Source organism: Gopherus evgoodei, chromosome 2 (genome assembly GCF_007399415.2).
Source record: "Gopherus evgoodei ecotype Sinaloan lineage chromosome 2, rGopEvg1_v1.p, whole genome shotgun sequence".
Lineage (NCBI taxonomy): Eukaryota > Metazoa > Chordata > Testudines > Testudinidae > Gopherus > Gopherus evgoodei.
The window spans coordinates 162473717-162499331 of NC_044323.1; the positions used below are offsets into that span (position 1 = coordinate 162473717).

The 25615-nt window shown below is 45.2% G+C and overlaps 2 protein-coding genes across 3 annotated transcripts; one reads left to right on the forward strand and one right to left on the reverse strand.

Annotated features, from left to right (window-relative positions):
- Positions 1 to 507: 507 nt before the first annotated feature.
- On the reverse strand, positions 508 to 9106 carry LSM1 (LSM1 homolog, mRNA degradation associated). The gene is made up of 4 exons (XM_030552180.1): positions 8971 to 9106; positions 7798 to 7866; positions 3176 to 3291; positions 508 to 1056 (listed from the first exon to the last, which is right to left on the reverse strand). Exons 1-4 carry the CDS (start codon positions 9014 to 9016, stop codon positions 886 to 888), a joined length of 402 nt encoding a protein of 133 aa, XP_030408040.1. The 5' UTR covers positions 9017 to 9106; the 3' UTR covers positions 508 to 885.
- A 530-nt stretch (positions 9107 to 9636) lies between these two features.
- On the forward strand, positions 9637 to 25455 carry BAG4 (BCL2 associated athanogene 4). 2 transcript variants are annotated; one of them, XM_030552181.1, is made up of 5 exons: positions 9637 to 9846; positions 12997 to 13104; positions 21285 to 21527; positions 22075 to 22326; positions 23893 to 25455. In XM_030552181.1, exons 1-5 carry the CDS (start codon positions 9637 to 9639, stop codon positions 24388 to 24390), a joined length of 1311 nt encoding a protein of 436 aa, XP_030408041.1. In that variant the 3' UTR covers positions 24391 to 25455. The 2 variants fall into 2 exon arrangements, with proteins under 2 accessions (XP_030408041.1, XP_030408042.1); XM_030552182.1 differs by lacking the exon at positions 9637 to 9846 and adding an exon at positions 9855 to 12611.
- Positions 25456 to 25615: the final 160 nt, after the last annotated feature.

Sequence of the window (25615 nt, forward strand, 5' to 3'; positions counted from 1 at the left end):
TCAGCATCAAGACAAGTGTCCTCTCTGCCATTGCAAGCCCATTCTAGTGCCTGCTCTGGGCACACCTGAGCAGTTCAGCACAGGAACAGTAGGTGCGCATCACACAGCAAATCCTGTTCCAGTTTCTTGTTAAGAGGAAAAAAGTAGGGTGGACCACACAGAGCCAGGTTAGAGGGAGCTAATGCAAAGAGCTAGAAGATTCCTTGTCTTGTCTGTTACAGAGCCTGATTTAATGAGGAAGGGATGGTTCATACTTGCAAGGCCCAGTCAGAGACAGACAGGCTCCAGCTTTCTGCTGATAACCAGGAAGTGCCCCACTCCCACCCTCACCACTAAGCCAGAAGGAAACATGCTCCAGTTTGCATTGGTTCCTCAGCCCACCCTGGACTTTGACACAAGAAACCCTCTAGGTCAGAAGGGAGTGGTGGGGGCATAAGATCCCGTTTGTGATCAGTACCATGTTCTGTTTGTTCCATACAGCTACAACCCAGAAAAAGCAGATTCCAGTACAGGTCAGTATTGATTATATTGTCAGGATCCAGGTTTTATTTACATGTTGAGGAGCAGTTTCCCCAAAAATCACTTGAAGAAAAAAAAAAAAGTTTCTCTCCATGCACACACACTTTAAACTGCACCATCGCATGTGGGTATATTAAAGGCTAGTCAGACACCTTCATTCTTCATAAACAACGATTTTGTGAAAACAACAACATGATTTTAATAGTGTTTCTGTGCCATGGAAAACATAAGCCCAAAATTAAAAAAAAAAACAAAAAACAAAGGACAGCCTTTCAAACAGACCTACACACCCTCTAGCCAAGTGTGGTCTAAATGCAAAGCGCTCTGCTTGCTTGGACAGAGCAAATTGTCCGATGGGCAGAACACCTAATACTCATCTAGAGTGTCTGCCCGTGGGATTGAAAGACCTCGCTCCTTAAGTGCCTGCACTTTCAGCTTCTCTGATTCTTGCTTGGCTTGCTGTTCCACTCGCTGTTCCTCCAGGATCTCCTCGATCGACACCTGCTGCAAAGGCGTGTCACTCTCCTTCTCCAGGTCCTGCAAAAGAAGCACCATTCAGGGTCGCCAGGAGGGAGCTAGCAGTGAGATCTGTGGCTCTGCTTGCACTGACCACCTGTGACATTACAGAAAGTGCTTAACACAGCACTACCTGGACCACAAGCAGCACATTAACATATTCATGTGTCAAGAATTCATGTGTCCCCAAGCAGCTCCTCCAATGATCAGCACTTCACAATGCAGATGCATGGGACAGGATACAAGTCCCAGGATTTCCAGCATTGCCCTAGATCAGGGGTCAGCAACCTTCGGCATGCGGCCCATCAGGGTAACGTGCTGGCGGACCATGAGCCATTTGTTTACACTGACCGTCCGCAGACACAGCCCGGAGCTGCGGGGAGTGGCAGTCTGCACGTCCATGCGGCCCCAACTCCCTAGCTTACACAATCACCTCATGTCAGAGAGGAGACGTGATCCCAAAGGGGATGGAGGGATTCAGTTCATGAGAAGCAGGAGCTCTCTACTGTCACTCAGTATGAACATTGTGCTGGAGGGCATGAACCCAGTGCACTCAATGTGGTACATCACTGAGGTTTCGTTTTAATTGGTCCTTAGCAGCTTCACAATTAATCTATTACGTTCTGCTCTCATAACAAAACCAGGAAAGGGTCATTGCTGAGGTCACAGCTCTCGGGATCTGCTCACACTCCAAGAATCCCACTGGGCTTGCTGGATGTCTCAAGTACTCACCCTTCTCTTCACAATTCAAGGCATTTGATATAGGACCTACTGTGTGCCTAGTACTGGGGTTAACATTTCCCAAGGAGGGGGAAATGCTGCAGCTGACACTGTCTCCTTAGAACAGAGCACAGGAAAGGGGAAAACAATCAATCCATGCTCCACTTTTGCAGACTGCAAATTGTTGGAGCAACACTGTTCAAGGCTGCCACTGGCTGGGAAGGATCAGATGTATGATTTGTTGATGCTCTGAATAGTCAGGGCAGACTCAAACCAGAGAGAAGGGGAGACGTGTCTGTAATCAAAGTCATAAAGGTATGAACAGAAATCTTACATTTGCACTTTAGGGATGCCTAGGCATATGCTATGGACTCTGAAGAGGGCTTTGTGCCCACAGACCCCAGAGGGCCTGCTAGATACTTCTGGATGGGACAACCTATCATTGCCCATTGATAGGTTCATGGCCTGCTCTATCAGAGAAGCTGAGCCATGGCAGGATCTGTCTCCCAGGATACATCCAACTCCCCCCATGCCGAGGGTAGATAGGAGCCATCTCAACGTTTCATCCCTGCTCTGGTATGTTGATTTTTAAATGCCCAAATTTCACTCAAGAAAACCATAAAGTGTAAAGAGTATGTATGAATTACAATGGGATTTTGGCACCTACTCCTTAAGTTTCCTTGAAGATCCTAACCTGAAATCACAGTCAATGCAGAGCTCTGAGGTGTTGCAAACACCCGTAAAGATAAGGATGCATGTAGGAAACTGCAAAAGGAAATCTGACCTGGAAAAAGGCAAGTTTGTTGGTTTTTTTGAGGGGAAGTGGGAGGGAGATGACAGCTTGTCTGCATAGCACTGACCATGCTGCACCTAGAATACTGCCTTCAGGCTGAGACCACTACAGATTCCTTCGCACGCACTCAGTTACCCAAACATATCCTGTGCTGCAGGCTCACTTTACCCTTGGAGCTGGTGGGAAACATCTCAAAGCTTCTGTGGGTGTCCACTTTCCCACATGGCTCTGATAAACTAACCTGCACCAAAACCTTTGCACTACGCTCCTCCCCCCGAGCAGCTAGAGGAAGGCACCATGTTGCTCCTTACAGTACTGAAGGGAGAAAAGCACAGGACCCTTGATCGCAGGGTTGGCCCTTTTGCCTATGTAACAGCATATTCCATGAGCCAGGGTAAAGGGTTACATAATTCCCATGGTGCTCACTTCTCTGGCATCGTGTGACCATTTCACAGCACACATATATCATCACTGATACAGAAGAGACCCGCACACTGCCAGTTGTTGATGAGACCTGGCTCCAGCGTCAGGTTTGTTGGCAACGCTGCTCAGAGTAACTGAGACTACACTCCTTGGCAGCAAGGGAGCCTGCGCTCCAGCAAAGCGACAGACGAGAGGCTTACTTACTATTTCCCCCAGCAGGACAACGTTCTCGCCTCGCACAACAAAGATGCCTCGAGGGATGTCGCCATATTTTTTGCCCACGTGAATGCGCTCCACCGTCTGGTGTAACACCAAGTTTGCTGCAGTTTTCAAGGGAGGAAGAAAACAGACTCCTTTGTGACTGTCTGAATGAGGCTACAGTGTCGTGGTCCCAACCCAAAGCAGAGGGGCTGCAAATGTGCTGCAAAGCCGCCCTAATGCTCATGCTTTGGTAGCATCCAGGATCTCTGGTCATTTCAGCAAAGGGCAGTTGAGTTACACCCACCACTTCAGTGCAGTTGTTGCTGGGGTGGAACCGATTTAGCACAATACTGCATCTATTTGCAGTACTGCATAGCACCTAGAGGCCCCACCTGAGATTGGAGCTCCATGGGGCTAGCTACTGTCCAGACAGAATGGGAGGCTGTCGCTGCCCTGAAAAGCTTACAGACTAAGTCTTATCTACAAGGGGATTTCTTCTCGATTAACTCCATAAAAGGACACAATATCAGAATTAGCTATTAATACTCCAGAATAAGAGTGTCCACACAGAGTTAATCAGGAATAGTTAATCTGCTTTAAATTCACATCCTACTTTCATCTGAATTTACTTTCATGTGTGCATGAGACCTTGATAGACAAGACAAGGGCTGGGAAGAGAAACAGGCACAGGGAAGGGAAGCATCAGTGGCAGAAACAGGAACAGAATGCAGGTTACCTGACATCCAGTCCCTTGGGTTAGGCACCAGACCCCACTGCAAGAGAACTGAAATAGGCAGCCAAGGCTCTGGGCTCAAGACCTACTCTTACAAGAAGCATCACGGCTCTTTAATGAGCACAAGTTTCATGTACTGAAGTTTCATGCCACCCAAGAGCACGGCACCACAAGCAGTACAGCATCACACAGAGCACTAGTCACGAGGGAAGCTAGTCACTGGCTCCACTTTCTGAAACTATGACATGCGTCTTGACTAGAGGTTTCCCATCCTAATCTTATTTTTCCTGAAATACTGAACTTCACACTCCACATTTTCAGGGTGAAATGTGACGGAAGTCAGTCAGAATCCAAAAGGGAAAAACGTTGCAAAGTCTCGATATTTTAATTGGTAGATCCATGGATTGCTGTGAAGTTGAAGACACTGGGGTTTGTACAAGCCACAAGAAAACAAACACTGTACTCCATCTGCAGAAGCAATTAAATGTCACACGGTCCCTAGAGCAGTACTGACTCAATTGTTGATTCTGGGGCAAAGACCAAGAAGTTTCATCTTAAGTGGCTATTTAAATTGCAGTTGTCCTAGACTCAATAAAATTGTTCAGTCAACATCCACAGAAAGAGAAAAGAGGTCAGCATTTGCCAATTAAAAGCAGGCCAAAAGATAGATAGATATAGATATCTATCAGTAAGGGACGATATATTAGCCAACTTTTAAAAGAAGCTTTAACAAACCATAGAAAGTAAGGACATCTTGACATGTTCTTTTAACTTAACTATAGTTTATTAAAGGGTTGTTTTTTGTGTTTTTTTTAATTACCAACCAAATGCTGCATATATAAAATCCAGTATCTGGTAAGCTAAATCTTAAAACTAGCTTATCTTGAAGAAAACCAGACACCACCGTGCGTATAAATTCAAGGGGAAAGATTATGCAGATAAGAATGTTTATAATGCCAGCTCTTAACCATGAGGAGTACACACACTTATTTAAAAACCATAACACAAACAAGGTTTAAATTCAGACTTCAAGTCACACCACTTTATATGCATCAGTACTTTTAAGCCTTGATTGTTTGGAATTGAGGAAATGTGCAATACTGTTCATGACAGGCACGTCAATCTACTATTCTAGATTATGTATCTATTACACCCAACAAGATCACACAGGAAACAAATGAAACAGGAAACTCAGATCCAAACTTGCTGTTTACAATTAAGTCTCTGTGTCTTTAACTGAAGCAGAGATTTTCTGTTTCACTGCTTTTGCTCAGAGATCTAGCAGTAAAATGTTCTCCTGGTTGCTCTTTGAAATTACATTTTATCACAGCACCCTCTCAGCCTATGCATTCCTAATCCCTTGCTACATATCATTAACAGCCATCACTGTAACTAAGCACCATTTGGGTGATCATGCTCCATTTACGTCAACAGAAGGATCAGGCTCTGTACACGTAATCAAGCCTGGCACTGAATTCTATCCAAAATTTAACACAAACTCTCCACCACTCCCTCATTTCAGCCAAACACACAAGCAGGGTCAACTTGGCCAGTTGCCTTCCACAACCCATCTGTAGCAGCCCAGCTTGGAGAGCGACGCAGGGGTGGAAGCCAAGATGTCCTGGCTCTGGCAGAGCCCTTGGGTGAGTCATGTCCCCTGTGTGTTTCAGTGAAGTGAGGATAAAGATCCTCCCCAGCTAATCTGCACAGTGCTTTGCCACTGCTGGGCAGACCTACAGATCTTGCACTGCACCCTCAAAGTAGTGAGACAGACTCATCTTGATCTTCATTGGCAGAAAACTCTGCAGCCTTCCACAGAGACTGCCCAGCCCCCTACCCCAAAGAGTTCCGCCTTGGGAGCCACTCCAGCTGCAGCACACCTGTCAATTCTCTCTGCCAGGGCTGGACGTGAGGGACAGCATGGACCTAGCTCATTCAGGGCTTTAAAGATCAGGCGCAACACCCCAAAAAGCTCTTGACTCACAAGCCTAGCAAAGCAGGAATGGGTATGGTGCAAGATGTCATCTCAGTAGTGTGCATCCCATCCCACCCCACCCCACCTCCAAGAGTCACCTCATGTCCCGTGCTGCAGCACTCAGTCGGCTCTAAACTCATTCTAAACCAATGTTGCTAAAGGCCCTGTCCACACTGCAACAATACCCAGGTGTAGGGAGGGTTGGGGTAGAACCATTTTATACCATATATTTTCCCTTGCTTCTGTGATTGAAGAGCCCGTTATAGTACCAGAGAACCATATTTTAGTCTAGGAATCTACCTGAGCTAAGAGATGGCTACATCCTGTATTATCCATCTACACATGGATTAAAATCTGTCACAGCCATGTCATATAGCTTTGTCTACACATGGGCAAGGTAGCATAGATCCTGTTATACAGCTCCTATTACTGGAAAGCTCAAGTACCACAGTAGTTACCGTGCTTAAAGCACCAGGGTCTGAACCCTACTGCTTTGCAGTGAAGATGCGGCACCACTTGATGTGGGTCTCAGGAGTCAGCTGGAAGTATCCCACAATTCCATAGGACAACTTCCTTAGGCCTCTATCCCAACAATCTGCAATCCACTCTATTGAAAAGGAAAGCCCCTACGCTTTGCAAATGCTAGCGGCTCGGGACTCAGTGTTAACCCATTCTCTTCCGATCTCTGATCTGCAAGTATACTTTTAGAGAGCCTCTGGGGCTTGCAACAGAGAGCGAATTGATCAAGCCTTTTGCAAAACGAGCTCCTTCCTAGTACCATGCAGGGTGGGCAGTAATCTTTTCTCACAGTGCCCCATGGTTCTAGGGCTACAAGCAGAAACATTGGGGGTGGGGGGTGGGAAAGAAGGGCACTAGGGACTCTGGGACATTGTTACTTTGATTCGGGTCTGCACATGGATGCCAGAGCATGTGTTAGAAACATCTTAACATTAGGTTAAAATACAATGTGGACACAAACCCAGGGTTCCCTAACACAGGTCAGCTGACTTGAGTCCCACTAACCCTGGGCTTAAATTGCAGTGTAGACGTATCCAAAGAGTCTGCAGCACAGCTAAATTTCTGACATCAGCTGGATATACAGCCCGGACTCTCAACCACTATCTTCTACATGTTTATACAATGCTGGAACCCATGGATTATTCCCAAACCTTATTAAGTTATCATCTTTATAAGTCCTCTTCCCCCCAAAAAATGTACACCAAGAGCCCCATCCAAAGCATTCCCTCTTTCCTGCCAATGGTATCAGTGGGTAGATAAATATTTATGATGCTGGTGAAAATTATGTGCACTTAGCTCCTCTTGATTCTTAAAGCACTGTTTGGGAGGTGTCTGGGTCCCCCAACCGGTGAGCTAAGAAACTCCTGAAACAATAAAATATTTTAACAGACAACTTGAAAGCTAGAAGCATTTTCAGAGCTATCAAATTCTGATGCAAGATGCACGTCTTTGAGATCGAGAAGGGGTGGCCACATGCCATAAAGCTGGAAAATATCTGAGCACACAGGGAGAATTAAAAGTCAAACACACACAGTGAAATTTCCTCCCTTTTCCCTCTACAGCACTTAGAATAATAGCTGCTTTTAAGTCAGTCAGCAAGCTTCTGCATGGAAGCCAATGCTGATTAAAAACAATGGGCATTCCTCACCTCCCTCCACACCTCATGTACTGGTTTTGGCAAATGTTACTTTTCCAATAATGTTTCTATTTGTCACATGTCAAAGGCTTGTGACGCACATGCATCACACGTGGAATCCTAGCTTTCAGCACTGTCTACTGGAGAATTTTAAACAGTGGATTTATAGTAGACATTTAAGAAATAGCATTAAAGATGTACATAATGGGATAGAATGAGGCAGAGAGGGCTTGGACTAAGAGTGAGGCCATGTGATCACATACCAAACTGATCGATGCTTCGTAAATATCCTATCAGTGTTCTACCATCTCGAAGGAGGACCAAATGTTTTTCTGGAAGAGATGTTAAATTAGCATTAATGGTTATAGAAAATATCAAGCACTGCTTACAAATCAGTACAAAGGCCAAATTAAGGCAACTAAAATGCTGAACAAGAATGTTTTAATCAGCGTTAAATAGCATTAGTCATATTGTGGTAGTGCTTCAGAGCCTGTCATGTATCTGTGCCCCATCATGCTGCATGCTGTATGGAGAGATAACAAAAAGGGTTCTGTTCTGAAGACTTTATAATAGTTTTTCTAGCCAGATTTTCTGAGGTGCTGGGCATATGCAGCTGCCACTGAAATCAAGGGGAGCTGCCTGCAGGTGACAGACTGCTGAAAAACCAGGCCATTTGTTTGTAAGTGCCACCCAGATCTGAAATGAAGATATGGAGACTCTCTGCAAAGTCACAGTACTAGAGATTTGGAAACACCAACACCAGGAGATGATTTAAAACGTACATTTACGAAGTACCCGGCACCCTGGAGGATGCTGAAGCCCTTCACAAACTACACACAGCACCACGGAAAGGTAGCCAAGGTGAGATGGAGCGTAGCAGCGGAGAGAAGGGGAAGTACGGTGATTTCCCAGAAGAAAGGGAGACTCAGGCTGCTCAGTTAGCGCTGAGATGATCATTATTAACCTGAACTGACAGGCGCGCCGGGCTAATGAGAGAACTCCATTCTAGTGAGAGCAATGGGGGAAGGGGAGTCACCCCGAGAGAGAGACGGGGAAGCCCGTACCCCCAGGCCAACCCAGCTCGCTCTGGCTGAGGGCAGCGCTCCAGGGAGGAGCCGAGGGGTCTCCCTCCGTCTCAAGATCTTTTGCAACCTGGAGCCTTTCAAAAAAAGGACGCGAAACTACAGAGTCCGGGAGCTGCAGCAGGACCCGCGGGTGGGGGGAGACACCGCAGCAGGGCCTGGCTAGTCCCGGGGCTCTAGCAGGGCAGGGGGGGCTGCAACGGGACCTGGCCAGGCCCGGGGGTGGGGTGGGGCCCCGGGCGGGTCAGGGGATCAGGGGCTGCAGCCAGGCCTGGCCAGGCCCGGGGGGCAGAGGCCGTAGCGGGACTCGAGAGGAAAGGGGGGTCCGCGGCCCCCCTGCCGGGCGCCACTCACTGTCGATGTCCTGGATGAGGCTGGCGGTGCCCGGCATGTAGTTCATCCTGCGGCCCCAGCCCGGCGGGTCCCACCCCGCTCCCGCCACCCACCACACGCAGCGGAAGCGCCGCCATTTGCCCCCGGATAGACCCTGCTCGCCCCGCCCCGCGTGCCGCCCGCCCCGCGGGGTCACCGGCCCTCGCTCCTCCCCCCGGGCGCGGGGCCAGCAGGGGCCGGAGGGTGGAGGCAGGGGCACCACCCCTCAGCGCTCCCCGGGTAGGGCCCGGCGGGGGATAGGGCCGGGGGGGGCTGTGCTTAGTTGATGCGGGGCACTCGGCGAGGACATTGTGTGCCTGTCACTTTAAGAAACGGGTGTCTTGTGCACCGCCTCGGGTTTCCACTGATTGGTGATCGGGCGGTGACGGAAGGAAAGTTGACGCTGATTGGCTAAATTTTTGTTTGCGACGTTAGATGCGGAATGCTAGGGCTGATTGACTGATATGCACGGAATGGGCGGTACCTTCTCAGTGATTGGCTAAGGCTGCCAGGGCTGTAGCGTTGAGATGGCACCTTCAAGGCTATTGGCTGAGGTGGACACGATGCGGGTAAATGTTGTATCCCTGGTGGAGATTGGCTGCAGCGGCGGGTTTCGCGCAGGCGCGGTAGCGTGGCAGCGAGCCGGTAATGTCCGCCCTGCGGCGGCTGCTCTACGGGCCGGAGGCGGAGCGGGCTCGGCCGGAGCCGGAGCCGCCCCCGAGCCCCTGGGGCATGGAGCCCCGGGCGTGCCCGCAGCACCGCGGGGCTGGCCCGGCGCCGGCCTGGCCCGGGGACAGCTACTGCCCCGGCGGGGGGAGCGGCTGGGAGCGGTCCGGCCGGGGCGGCGGCGGCCCCCAGGTAACTGCGATCCCCTGGGGAGTGGAGCGAGATCTGTGGGGGGTGGTCCTGCCCAGAGCCTGGAAGGGCCCCTAGGAGCTGGGAGGGGAGCGTGTCTGGGGGCATCCCCAGGCATGGTCCTGCCCTAGAAACCAGGGGTGTGGGTGTCCCTTGTGAGCACTCTTGAAGGGAGCTGGGGCAGGACTCTGGGGTGCAGATGTCCCAGGTGTTGTGGTCTGTCACTAGCCTGGTGCCGAAGAGATGACTGCTCCGATGTGCAGTTAAGCTAAATTGCTGCTGTGTTCCTGAATCCTTTGAACTACTCTAACCGATTACGCATTTCTCTTGCTGTTTCTCTGTACTCAAGCCGACTCTGCATCTACTTGCCCTTAAGGCCAGCTTGCCACAGTCACACTGGTGCACTAAGTTAGAGTCTTGCGCCTACAGCTACTGGAAAGCACCTCTGTGTCATGCCACCTCAAAACCCAGAGAGGGAGGAATTCTGGTTTTGGCAGCTAGTCTGGAGTGGTAGGAAGCCTGGAAAAGCTTGTAATTACATTGTGTGATGATTTGAAAATAGGTGACATCTTAATATACTTTCAGGCCCTTATAGTGTATGTTAGAGTTACAAACAGCATACTGTTCAGACAGGTTCTTCCTTCCTTGATTTAGTTGGGGATTGGTCCTGCTTTGAGCAGGGGTTGGACTAGATGACCTCCTGAGGTCCAACCCTGATATTCTATGATTCCCAGCACTGCAACATATCTATGAATTCTCTCTGCATATTTTTTATTAGACATTGTCTAATCTTCTGCTAGTTCTAGTGCTGCCACTTTTCACGCCTATGGGGCAATGGGTATGCATGAATGTGGATCATGTGCTCTTTCCTAAGTCTGCACTCATCCCCTCCCATCACTAACCTTGTCCCCTAAACAACTCATTTTTCATGCAGTTCAAAGCAAAGAGGTAACAGACTGTGGATGTATTTTAATTTGGTCCTTTTAGCAGGTGGGTCACCAGGCTAAAGAGAGTCTCTCTCCTAAGGTAAGTTGGTCTAGACATCACTGTGATGGTAGCCAAGTACATATCATCTCAGAATCCTTCAGGCAGGCAAAGGGGTGATGAAGTATGGCTGGTGCATTGGCGCTATCCAGGGTAGTGGGATCCGGTAACTCACTCTTTATGTGACTTTGGACAGGAAGAACCATAGAAGGGAAAGAGACATCAGAAAAACAGAATGAGAGTTGAATTTTCCAATCCTAAGCAACATGGAACCAGTGGATCAAATGGTGGTTTCTAGAGTTAACACTGCTTGTTGGACTACAAAGGTTAATTCATCTACTTTAGAGTTTAGAACACGCAGGGTTTTATTCATGGTCAAAAGTGAAATTACCCAGAGCATCCAACTTCTGTAAATTGCATGCTGCCAGCACCCTGCCCTGGTCTGAGCGTTGGGGATCACAAGCTTGGGAGCTTGTCCTCCTGTAAGCTGTGAGAGGTATGCTGAGAGCAGAACTTGCTTGAAGACATGTTAAAACATGCTTTTAGAAAGGAGTTGTGTCTCTTTCAATTCCTTTCTCTGTACAGAACCCCACAATATGAGCTCAGAGGAACAAAGCAGGTTGGCAATCTCATTGCATCCTGTACAATTAGAGGAGTAACTTCTTCCCAGGAGAACTGTGAAGCTAATTTGTTTAGTAAGGCAATTTAAGATCCCCTGATGGAAGGTGCTAGAGAAGGACTGTGGATTACAGTCCAGTGCTGAAAAGGATGTCAGACAGGAACAATTTCCCTAGCTTTATTGTCACAGTAAGATGTGAACACTCTGATTCACCCTAAGCACAACCAGGTTCCTGGAAATGAAGATTGCAGCAGTGGCTGTGTTGCTGTGTACAGCTCAGAGCAAGGCTTGTTAGTGTTCCACATCAATTCCTGATGTCAGGCTGATCCTGGCTGCCAGCAGCCAGCTCTCACAATGAAAGGCACCCCTTAAGCTTGAATATAGCAAAGGCAAGGACAGCAGGGGGGAGGGGTATAAAAGTGTTGTTTGCAGCAGTACCTAGCATGAATGTCAGTGAGCACATTCCAAGAGGAGCATATTCATGCTGAAGAGTTAACTGCATCTGTGCATCACTGATAGCAAATGGGCAGCATGAGTTCTTGTGGCTGTTTGTGGCCACTGTATCTTTAATGAGCTTGGGCTGCTGTTCCTCGTTATCCACTGGAATGAACTGTTCCCCATTCTTTCCCTAATGGGGAGACTTCTATTCATTACTGTGACCGATATGGCAATTTCCTGGGCAAACCTCACTTAAATGAAGTTTAAGTATCCTAGGAGTTGATTGTATAAAAAATGCTAAATTTTATGTACAGTATTATTGTGGGATTATATGCAGCTTCTTTCATGGGGGGACAGGATTAATGTAAACCCTGGGAAGTGCTATGAGCTTCAGAGGACTCTTTGGAATGGGGTGCTAGACAAACCAAATTAAGTGGGCTTGCTGGGAAATACGTGGGAGGAGGGGAAGGTGCCTTCTCACCCAATTTTTAGAAGCTGGCCCTGAGGAGAAGTGCATTGTCTGCTGATCGCCTGTTACATGAGGACAAGCTCAGAATCCAAAACTGGATACAAGACTGACTCTCAGATTTGCAGGCGGGGAAAGGGGGGTGCGCTTGTTCTGAGCAAAAGCTGTTATGAACTTGTGGCCACAGAAGAACTCCTGTGTTGGGGTTGGAAGGACTGTTCATCTGCCAGAAGCCTTTTTGGAGTTAGGGGGACATCTCTGGTAAGCTTATTAGAATGCATGTAGGTTTTTTTTATTGTTTTTATATCTTTTCTCTGTAATGATTTTTACCTTAAGAATAAAATCTGCTTGCTTAGAGCTGTGTGGTAGCTTCATTTTGGGCAATTACACTGTTTGTAGCCTCTGAGGAGAAAAGTAAAGCAGGCTTGCTTAGGCAGTCTGACTTCGCTGGGGAAATCACAGTGTAGGCAGCCTGGAAGTAAGGGGGGACAGACGTGTATCTCTGCTCAAGAGAGGTGATGGCTGGGGAGCCAGATATCTGAGAGCAGGGGCCCTTGTTGGATCATGGAGGAGGAATAAAGGTGCAGTTGCCCTTGGACTGTGACCATTGCTATCAAAAAACGAGTTGTTTTATTTTCCTTCTTAGGAGCAGCCTCCTTATCCTGGATATGGTTCCACCTACTGGAACTCTGCGGTGCAGCCTAGAGCCCCCTACCCAAGTCCGTACCCTGCTGGACCTGAGTTACAAAGCCAGGTATAGTAGAAGGGCAACTCTTCTCCTCTTGTTTCTTTTGCAACTGAAAAGTTTGTTTTGTTGGGGTGAGGTTCAAGCCAGTACTCCAGTACTAAAGGGCTGGCTTCCCTTGAAAAGAAAGGACCCAAGAATCCCATGTAGGCGATATTCCTAAACACTTGGTTCCTTTACCCCTTTCTCCTGGCTGCATTAGCCTGAGGAAATCCCACACACTTATGCGAAAATATTAAATTGGGTTTAAATTGGAAATTGAAACTTTAAGCTACTTTAGCATCCATGCCTGAAACTCTTTAGCTAATTGTTGAAGCTCAGTGCAAATGTATTAATCTCCTTCGCTGTCAGTGTTGGTGACTTCCAGCTGCTTGATATGAAATGCACTGTGTCCTGTTGCCAATGAACTGACAGTAATTTTGGGTAATTTTTATATCAGTGGTCCAACTAAATTAATAATCCCAAATGACTCTTCTAGTGTTTTTCAGTCAAAGATCCCAAAATGCTTTACTGACTCTTAAAACAGTCATGTGTTAGGCAGGTTTCTATTCTGTTTTATAAATAGGGAAACCGAGGAACAGACAGACAAAGTGATTTGCCTGCAGTCACACACTGCGTCAGTGATGGAAGTAGGAATAGAATCCACTCCTCTGCCCTAACCATTAGATCACCCTAGAAACTCCTGAAAGCTGTGGGCAGAGTAGACTTTTCCTTGTCCTTCTCTCCCTGCCCATCCTTGATTCATATCTGGAATTCTTGCCCCCTGGTACTGAGTAAATTCTTCTGGGTTCTTTATCCTGCCAGCTGGAAATTAGCTCTGATCTTGCCACTAAAGCAGATACAACATTGGTAAGGCTGGAGACCCTGTTTATAAAGCCCTACTCTGTACAATATCAATCTGGTATGTTCTTTTTGAACACTCCTCTCATTGGAAAATGTTATTTAGCTAATTACAAAGCACGTGCTGCTTTAGGGTTTCGCACTTACATCTCATCTGCTTAAAGTATAACAGTAAAATCTCATCTTATGCTCCTGTAGGATAAGATGCGCTAGGGTTCGTGTTACAATATGAATTTGGTTTCCCATCATGATTGTGCTTGGAGCAGTCATTCTCTAAGGACTTAACACTTCTTTTTTAAGAACCAGTGTGACCATGTTTCTTATCTGACAGTGTTAGTGCAATTTTTATTTTGTTGAAGAGGAAAGAGCTTTTTTTGTTTTGGGAAGACTAACGTCCTCACCCCAGTGACTATGGATAAGGTGTGATTCATGTTCCTTGGATGAACTTGGATGTACAGTAAAATCTGTAAAAACACAAGCCATGTAGGAAAAGCAACTTGAATCTTTGGATACGCACAGTTCAAACGGTTGCTACTTGGAAATAGTATAAATGCAATGGCAAGTGTGGGTGAGTAGTGCCTCGCACAATGGGCCTTGTGATGCTTAATGCACTACAAATCAGACATATTTCTAATGAGGAATATTGGAATAATAACACTTATTCATAGGCAAAGTCAGTATTAGCACTATTAAAAGATGACAAACATTTTTTCAGAAAATGTGTCATATTAATTCCTAGCTTTTGAAAAGGAGCAACTTCATTTATTCAACATTAAAAAAAAAATGGATAGCAATTTCCTTTCCACCTTCCTTATTCATTGGCAAAATGGAAAAAGGTGGGGATAGGAAAAACAAAATGAAAAACAGTTAATTTTTTCTTCCAACTAAGAGAATTTTTTTGCAAAAAATTCCCTCTTCAAATAGGCCATATTTTTTTTAATTGGGATAAATTGTTTGAAAAATGTCAGCCAGCTGTAGTCATTATAAATGACAGGACTTGCATTAGGCATGAGATTATGGAAAGTGTTTAGCAAACCTCACGATTGGGAATGCATATGTGATGTGCATGTAGGGAAAGAGTCTGGTCCCAGCTGCTAGTTGGATTACAGCCAGCACAATCTAGGAACTCAATGGATTCTCCAATGGAGGGGAAGAGGATGGGAATTTAGTGCTTGAGAACGACTCCTCTGACTTTCCTCTTTTTTTAAAGAGATTAACAAAATAAACGGCCCCAGTTGTGTAGGTAGAGAAATGCCTGCCCAGCAAATTTACCAACAGAGACACTGATAATCTGTAAGAATGGCTGACGCTTTAAATAATTTAAAAGAATAGTCTAATCCTCGGTAGAGGTCAAGCACTATTCATTGTACTCCCACTTGCCTGCAGAAGAAAAGGAACTGACAGAGCACAGTACTTTTTCTCTGCTCTCCGGTCCCATGACTCACTCTTCTTGGGATGTTAGTATTATTTATTATTGGTATTATAGTAGTGCCAAGGAGCCTGAGTCAGAGACCAGGACCTCATTGTGTTCTAGCCACATCAGTAAATATTAATTCACCAGATCACCTGCTTTAAGATATTTAGTATCTAAGTTGCGTGGATGTTTCCAAACAAAATTTTGCTAATGCATAGTTAAGGTTATTAGTTTATTCTCCCCTCCAAAATAATCTTAATTTATTCAAATTTTTGTCTTGAGAATGTAACCATTATAAAGTCAGCAACTTCTTAAAGTTCTATTGCTGTGACCGCTGTGGCCCTCTCTTCCTCTAAAGACGAAATATACTGTGACGATGAGACAAAACTAACAAATGCTTTTTTCAATGTAGCAGATTTAGGTACAGAGAGGGGTTAGGTTATAAACACTGCTTTTCCACAGACAGTAACTTTAGCCTCCCACATCTTAGTCCTATACCAGACTCTTCTACCAATGTACCTGTTCAGAACAAAACTGACCGTCTCCAACTGTCATGTGGATGTCACTACATTCCAGTCCCTCTGTCATTGCTTCCTGTGCTTCGTTGCTAAGAGCCTTGGTGTGTGTCACTGACCACCATTATTACATATGCATGTTGCATCTGACCAAGATGTATGTAGTAAGACCAGGGAGAGATTTCAAGGCTGAAGGCTTCCAGCATGATTTTAAAGGCCCCTGTGACCACCGACTGTGGGCACTCCAAAAACAGCTACAAGTTGCCAAAACTCCAATTTGGGTCAGAGAAACTTGAAGCCAAGACAGCCCATTTTGAGGGCTGAAAGAAACTTGCATATAACAGTGAGGGCAGAGTATACCATCCCTTTCTCTGGGCAAGAGAAAATACACAATTACTATAGGAAAAATGCCAGATTGAGGGGGAAGGTGCCCCCCAAAAAAGCTAGCTGAGAGAGATGTACTTGAGGATGCAGGGCTGAAGAGCAAAGGCAAGTTGGAAGGTGCTGCAGCACAGCACCTGCTGCACCTGGAAGAGGTAAAGCAGGGAGACTGTCCACGACAGGGGGAAGTAGTGATGATGGAATAAGATCATCCACTGGAGAGGGACATGGCCACAGCTCCACAGCCAGAAGAAGAGGTGGTGGTGATGGAAGGAGAAGACTCACTGAAAGGTTTTGAATCCTCTCCACTGCATGTAGATAGGGATGTTGGAGGAGACAGTCTGATCCAGGGTGTTGCAGCTGCTTGCTCACACTCAAAACAGGATACAGGCTCTCAGGAAAGAGATGATCTGGTGAAGTGGCTCCTCCTCCAGCTTCTGGAAGGGGAGAGGAGGCGCAAGGAGGCAGAGAAAAGGTGGGAGGAGGCAGAAACAAAATTTCAGCAATTTCTCCTGGAGTTGGAAAAGAGAGCTAACAAGTTGTCTCTGAGCTCCCAGATCAAACCTGGAGAAGCACTCCCCCCTCACGTAACGTCTCCAGACCACATAGAGTCATCGTGCTCATTCTGGATACACATTCAGAGGGTGTATCGGTGGCTGAAAGACCAGTGGCCCCTATGTATGAGTCTGTGTCTCCCAAGGCAAGTCCAAGAGACTCATTGCAGTGATGTAAGTGGGACTGAGGACTGTGCAGAAATGTGTCGGTACAGGTTTAGGGAGTTCCGATTCCAGGAGGCAGAGGGACCCCAGGAGGCTTATGCTCAATTATCCGAGCTGTGCCACAAGTGGATCCAACCCAAAAGCAAGAGTGCAGCACTGATTGCTGACATGCTAATCACAGAGCAGTTCCTGGAGATCCTCCCACGTGATGTTCAGACATGGGTTAGGAAGAACAGGCCAGACACTGGGAGTAAAGCTGTGTCCTTGGCAGAGTACTTCCTGGCCATAAAGGAGCATGCTCAGTGCTCAACACTGGTAAAGTTTCCAGAATGTTCTGTGAGGGAGAAATGTAGGGCTGGAAAAGCAGGGAGTGGGATTATGACTTCAAGGACCACAAATGCACTTTCTGAAGAGAAACTGGGCAGCTTGCACATATGGTCACAGCTTACCGCGGCCCTGAGCAGGGTTTCCACATTTCTTGCTCCATTGTAGTCTGTTCTATAGAGCAACATCCATGTCAATAGTTTTCTTCTATGTCATCTGCTGTCCTCTTTTCCCTCTTCCACCAAGTGGTGTCCCGTCAAGGGCTTATCTAGGAATATGTTTTTTTCCTAGGGTTGTCAATCACAGTTAACTCACACGATTAGCTCAAAAAAATTAATCTTGATTAAAAAGATTAATCGCAGTTTTAATTGCACTGTTTTATACAATAGAATACCAATTGAAATTTATTAAATATTTTGGATGTTTTTCTACATTTTCATATATATTGTATTCTGTGTTGTAATTGAAATCAAAGTCTATATTTTTTATTACAAATATTTGCACTGTAAAAATTTAATTCACCTCATACTAATACTATAGTGCAATCTCTATCGTGAAAGTGCAACTTACAAAAGTAGATTTTTTTTTTGTTACATAACTGCACTCAAAAATAAAACAATGTAAAACTTCAGAGCCTACAAGTCCACTCAGTCCTACTTCTTGTTCAGCCAGTCTCCAGAACAAACACATTTTTTTTACATTTACAAGAGATAATGCTGCCCTCTTCTTCTTTACAATGTCACCAGAAAGTGAGAACAGGCATTTGCATTGCACTTTTGCAGCCGGCATTGCAAGTGCCAGATATGCTAAACATTTGTATGATCTTTCATGCTTTGGCCACCATTCCAGAGGACGTGCTTTCATGCTGATGATGCACGTTAAAAAAATAATGCATTAATTAAATTTGTGACTGAACTCTTTGGGAGAGAATTGTATGTCCCCTGCTCTGTTTTACCCACTTTCTGCCATATATTTCATGTTAAAGCAGTCTCGGATGATGACCCAGCACATGTTGTTCATTTTAAGAACACTTTCACTGCAGATTTGACAAAACGCAAAGAAGGTACCAATGTGAGATTTCTAAAGATAGTTACATCACTCAACCCAAGGTATAAGAATCAGAAGTGCCTTCCAAAATCTGAGAGGGATGAGGTGTGGAGCATGCTTTCAGAAGTCTTAAAAGAGCATCACTCCAATATAGAAACTACAGAACCTGAACCACCAAAAAAGAAAATCAACCTTCTGCTGGTGGCATCTGACTCAGATGATGAAAATGAACATTCGTTGGTCCGCACTGCTCGGATTGTTATCGAGCAGAACGTGTCATCAGCATGGATATATAGCCCCTGGAATGGTGGTTGAAGCATGAAGGGACATGTGAATCTTTAGCGCATCTGGCATGTAAATATCTTGAAACACTGCCTACAACAGTGCCATAAGAACACCTGTTCTCACTTTCAGGTTACATTGTAAACAAGAAACAGGCAGCATTATCTCAAACTTGTTTGAGCGATTGGCTGAACAAGAAGTAGGACTGAATGGACTTGCAGGCTCTAAAATTTTACATTGTTTTATTTTTGAATGCAGTTTTTTTGGTACATAATTCTACATTTGTAAGCTCAACTTTCATGATAAAGAGATTACACTACAGTACTTGTATTAGGTGAATTGATATATACTATCTTTTGTTACAGTGCAAACACTTGTAATCAAAAATAAATATAAAGTGAGCACTGTACACTTTGTATTCTGTGTTGTAATTGAAATCAATATATTTGAAAATGTAGAAAACATCCAAAAATATTTAAATAAGTGGTATTCTATTGTATAATCGTGTGATAAATCGTGATTAATTTTTTCCATTGCTTGACAGCCCATGTCTTTTCACATCTGTACAACATACCCAAACACCTTCAGCCTTATTTCTCAAATCATTGTCCCTACTGTCCGTTGGCCAGTCCTTTGTAACACATCAGCATTACTTACTTTATCCCACCAGTAGACACCAAGTACTCTCTGTAAGCAACTCTTATGTAATGCATTAAGGTTCTTGTTGCCAAGTTTCTGAAGAATATAACCTTGTGAGTATCACAATGACATTGTATAACTTTATCTTGGTTCTTATGTGAATCTCCTTACTTTTCCAAATCCAATATCAGTGTCAAATGTGGAGAGTCAGTAATCATGGTCCTTCTGTGACTGACATGACAATACAGCATGACAAACAAGCATGCTTCTGAGATAGACGATCAGTGCTGATGGCCAGTTCAACCAGGAAGTGGAAGCAAAAACTGGAAAGGCGTGTGGAACTTTTTTGAAACTGATAAATATGTGGAGAGGTGGTGGTTGTTCAGAAAATCAGGATGTGGGGTAGTAGTTGCAAATCCTTCACTGGCTGTAAGTGTGGTATAAAGGCAGGGATCATGAGAACTAGAGAGGGGGTTGCGGAGGGACGAGGGCTGTTGGTGCTAAGGGGTATTCTGTCATTAGGGTCTGTTGAAATGGAAAGGAGATTGACCTCTTTGGTTGTCAGGGTGATAGAAATCAACCTTTTCCAGAGATTCTAGGGCCATGGAGTACCAGAAACAGAGATGTGGATAAGCTTGTAGAGGGCTAATCAGTATACTGGGGCACAAGGTAGGGACCAGAAGTAGCGTGCTGAGCAGCACCCGACAGTTTAAGTAGTGTTGACCTGCCTTACAGGGGTGGTGGAGAGGCTTAATGTTTGTAAAGCATTCTTGTCAGCCTCTCATTGGAATCTCTGTAATGTTTGATAATAAGACATGCTAAGAGGAAGACAATTAAATTTCTACCCTAGATTTTTTTTCAACAACCCACTAATTTTCAAGTGCAACCCCCCTCTCCTACTTTAATGGTAAAACTTTAATCACTCAAGTGAGGAAAGAATTATGGTTCCCACAGCAACAGTATTAATATTCCATACTGGTTTGTGTACCGTTGCTATGGAAACCATAACTCTGAATTTCCTCATTTGAGGCGAAAATCCCTATTTTACAGTTGCCTAAAACCTATTCCACTCTTCGCCTACACAGCTCTGTTGCCGCTCCTATTTGAGACCTTAGAGCCTTTGGCCACTCGTAGAATCACAGAAATGGAGGGCTGGAAGGGCCCTCAGGAAGTTGTCTAATGGTCTATCCCCCCCAGCCTCCTGTCTTTCTGTATACCTAGACAGGGGGTTGGGAGTTTAAGGACAGGTTAGACAATGATGGGGATTCCACAACCTCCCTTTCAACCTATTTCTAGTACGTAATGCTTGGTTAGAAATGTTTTCCTAATATCCAACCTACATCTCCCTTGCTGCAAATTAAGCCCCTTTCTTCTTGTCCTTCCCTTGATGGACATGGAAAACAATTGCGTGTTGTCCTCTTCGTAATGGCCTTTCACATATCTGAAGACTTAGCATATCCTCCCTCAGCCTTCTGAAAATGAAATACGCCCAATTGTTTCAACCTTTCATCAGAGATCAGGTTTTCTAAACCTTTTATCATTTTAATGCTGCCCTCTGGACTGCTCCAATTTGTTTACATCTTTCCTAAAGTGTGGGGTCCAAAACTGGACACAGTTTTCTGGCTGAGTTTTCTGACCAGTGTTGAGTAAAGCAGAACAATTCCCTTCCATGTCTTACATCCAACATTCCTGTTAATACATCCCCAAATGATACTTGGCTTGTTCACAACAGCATCACATTGTTGACTCATATTCCATTTGTGACCCACTGTAACCCCCGGATCCTTTTCAGCAGTATTGCAGCCTACTCAGTTATTCTCCGTCTTGTATTTCTGCATTTCATTTTTTCCTTCCTAAGTGCAGTCCTTTGCACTTCTCTACACTGAATTTTATCTTACTTAGTTCAGACCAGTTTTCAAAGTGCTCTTGACAAATTGGCATTCTAATCCTGTCCTCCAAAGTGCTCGCAGCCCCTCCCACATTCAGTCTGTGCCCATCTCTCAAATATGTTCTCTGCTTGTTTTTCAGGGACTGGAGTCTCCCTACACAAATGGAGCCTATGGCGCCCCTGGGGCTGCACCACACTATGCTAATCTGCCACAGTCAAACACTTACTATTCTTCTGGGCACCCTCGGGCCTCCTACCCGGCAGAGTCTCCGAGCATGTACCGACCGCCATCGCCAGCCTCGCATTGGCATTATCCCCCACCAGACTGCCCTCCGGAAGGTCCCTCTCTCAGGAGGCAGGCCCCAGGATACTCCCCACCACCGGTAAGGAAGCTAGTACAAGAAATACCTGCTTCCTTTGGGAATATGCTTGGAGGTGATGTGAGTACAACCCAGCTCAGTATTGGATATAGCCCTTCTGGAGCAAAGGTTGGCATATGCTTGCCTAAGGGCAGCCTGCCCCTCCAGCTACCAGCCATTCAGGTCTGAGCCCTAGAAGTGCACTACTTAGCTGCTGCTCCTGGCTCCAGCACAGGAAATGTTTATCCCAAGGCTCATCTCATGCCCCAGGTCTCTCATCTCTTGCAACACAGCCCAGTATTTTGACTGACACTGTGCTGACTTAGACTGCAGCTAAACTACATAAATGGCCAAGAGAGCCAACCATGCCCATTCTTATAAAGATGTGTAACCATTCCCTTGGCCTAGGACTCAGAATTAATAGGCTGAGATGGCAGAGCCAAGGTAGCTGGTCTTTGTGGCTCTTAACAAGGAGTGTTTAGTAGGAGTGGAGAAGCACGTCAACACATATTTTCAATGGCTGAGTGAACATGACTTTGAAGGTATTACGTTCATTTCCCTCTTCCTGCAGACCCCAGGTATGCCTGTCCCGCACTATCCATATGGAGGGGATAGCAACCCTGGCATTCCACAGCAAGGGCCACCACCACAGCCAAGACCCCAGGATGAATCATGGGCTTCCTCTGGCATCTATGGAATGCAGCCACGTTATGCCTGGCCTGCTGCTTCAACACCCCAAGGAAGTCCATTTATTTCAGAATCATCTCCATCCTGGCCTGGCAATGGAGCTCCTTCTCCTCATCCTCCAGCTCATGACACAAAGGTACAGATTTAATGCTTTCAAGATTCTTTGACACTTACTGGTGCCTATCTTAACTCAGCCATGTGGGCCACTGCACAGCAGTGCAAAAACCCCTTCCCCAGAAGCTAAGCCTGCTCCTTTTACAGTGCTTTTAGCTCCTGCTGGCGCAAGGAAGAAGAGATCTTGCTTGGAAATCCAGTACTGTTTGGTATTTACGTACTGCTTTTACAACTTCAGAATGCTGTACAATGCTAAATAATTGTAGAGTGAGTCTGTCAGTCAGGATGAGCTCTCTGACTGCCGGTCTGTGTGATCAGACCACTAGATTACACTGCCTCCCTGAAAAACACATGTATTTTTCATCTCTTTGAAGTGCATTCACCTTTTCCCCCTCTGTTAAAGTAATGAGTTCATACTACATAGAAACAAACGAATAAAAACTAGGAATTCTCATAATCATCTTTTAGATCCATTAACTTAAATATCCATAAAGAATTTTCAGAGTTATACTTAATGCAAAAAACTAAAAGGAGGTATTGGAAGGGATATCAGATCTCATGCTCCAGGTTTTAAAATAGTCTCTCATTAGCAGGGATTAGGATGAGACCTTTATGGGAGGCACATTATCCCATATCTGCCTGCTGCAAGGTTTCTTGCATCTTCCTCTGAAGCGTCTGGTACTGGTCACTGGGAGCCAGGAGACTGGGCTAGAAGGACCTGTCCTGATCCACACGCAGTTGCTGTGTTCCTGTCCAAGTGAACTCCTGGGCACAGGAATCCTTTACTAGAGACTTCGCTAAAAATTAATGTTGTGGGAATAACAGATTCTGTTCCTTCCTAGTCTCACCATTCTCCTCTTTACAGTTAGAGGCCCTGGCCACACCAGGATCAGATCTCTGGAAGGTACAACTATGTTGACAAAGTACTTGCTAACAAGGTTCTAATGTGGATTTTTTGAATAGCATGGCCATGAATTTGACATCTGAGAATAATTATAAAATTGTGTAATACGCTCCCTGGAAACAGAGTATCTCTCATGATCCTCTGAAATACATCAACACTTACCAGAGGAATTGTGCTAGAATTCTGCTAGCAAATATCATTGTTAAACATAGCTGTAGCAGCATAATCCTGACCCGACTATGGGCTGTTTCACAGCTGTCGCATTGTCATTCTGCAGACACAGAGTTTTGTGAACCAGATGTGGTTCCTCTCACTACTTTGTTCTTAAATAGGTCAAAGACTTGAGCAGTAGCTGTCTTTGAGCATTCCTTTTTGGGCTTGTTTATGGGCAGCAATGCTTATGTAAGAAAGTTATGCGAGTTTCATGTTATTAGGTCACCGTATATTATGACATCATGATGGATGACAGTCTCAAAGTGCAGGCCTCATCCTTAGTAACTTCCATTGCCTGAACCCTTTTTGCACTGCCATCCTGGGCATGCACATCTTCCAAATGAGCAGGGAGGCAGACTGGCCCTGCTGCTCAGAGATCTGCTTGCATTCCCTCTTTGATGCAGGATGTGGGATAAGAAAACTGGTGTTGAAGGAAACAAATTTTGAAACCTCTGCTTGTTTCTGATTTAGGATGCTACTTATGACAAACCAGACCAAGGAGCAAACCACCACAACTACTTTCCAGAAGTCAATCAGCAGCCCTCTGGGACTATGAATGATCATAAGTCAATTCAGTTCAACACCAGACCATCCCATTTCAATCCCAAAGTGCAATACAGCGCACAGCCCCAAATGTATAATAATGTACCTAGGAAACCACCTTTGAACCAGGATGCAGGTTTTAAACCCAGCGACCAGCCTTTGTCAAACTCCCTGGGAATTCAGCCAGGGATTCAAAGAGTTATGCAAGTTATGGAGGAGGTTGAGCAGTTGGAGCAAGAGGTGGATGAATTTGTAGGAAAAAAAACAGACAAAGCATACCGGCTCCTGGAGGAAATGCTGACCAAGGAGCTGTTGGAACTGGATTCCATAGAGACTCATGGCCAGGACAATGTTCGACAGGCTAGGAAGGAGGCTGTTCATAGAATCCAGGCCATACTGGAAAAACTGGAAAAAAAGGGATTGTGAAAGACAAATGGTAACAACTCAAGGCCTGCTAAGGACATCCAAAAGCGCTCTGGTTAGGCTTAATTTTCAGCCTGCTTCTGACTGCTGTTGACCATGAAAAGCAATAAAGTCTGACTATACTTTAATTTTTTTTTTAAACCCAACAAATGATAACTTGACTGTGGACAAATGAAGGAAGTCCTGAATTTTCAGGTTGTTGTTCCAGGCCAATGAATGTACAGACAGCTATGGAATTCTGACATTGCCAAACAAAGTGCTTTTGCCTCTGTAGGTGTCTACGTGCTTTTCATCAGCAGGAGAGGAAACCGTTGTATGGAACAGACTTTTCTGTACTACACCAAATGTGTGTCTGTAGATGCCACCTGCTGCCCCATGGCTTCTTAAACAGCTGGAATTTCTGTTAGTTACAAAGACATTGTAACACACAGCAAGTACAAGTCTTCAGGCTCTTGGACTACTATTCTTGGGTATTATTTACAGCTTCATCACTCTAGTCATTGAGATTGATGTGTATTGTTCTGTGTCTTTTTGGTGCACGCTGTAGTACTGTCTTGAAGTATTGGTGGAAGAGACCATATTAGCAATGAGTCAATATGGCAACTTCACACTGTTTTCTTTTATATAGTGAAGAGCTATTCAGTGATGTTTTATGTGGGGGAGCGGTAATAAAGAACACAATTGGGAGCTTTTGAATTCCGCCTCTAAGAAGGCAGTGGTGCAAATGAGAGATGGCAGAATGATCCTAGCAAGAAACATTTGGAAATGATTTTTTCATGGCAAATTGGGGTGAAAATCCACTTTTTAATTGTAATGTCCTTTCACATAATGCAGTTTTGTATTCCACTATAATCTGCATAACTGGTGGTTCTGTACAGTGCACTGTGGAGGGGAGAGGTAAAACATCTGCCTTTAACCAGGGGGGCTACCACATCTGAAATTAAGTAGTCATTACTGTGTATGATAAGAGAAACTGGCAAGTTTTAAAAATAATTTTAAAGTAAGAAGTTGGAAGTGACTTTCTTTAAAGTTTGTGTGAAACTATAAATGGAACCTGTTATAACCAAAGCACCATACCTGGAATTCTGTCCTTGCAGCAGATCCTCATAAGACAAGGCAGCAAATGACATGGAAATGGTGATATTCATGATGTTGAAAGGTGGTTGATGCTACTTTTGAGATGGCTTGGAGCAGACCAAGTTCTGTGAACCCGTTAGCCTTTTGCTCT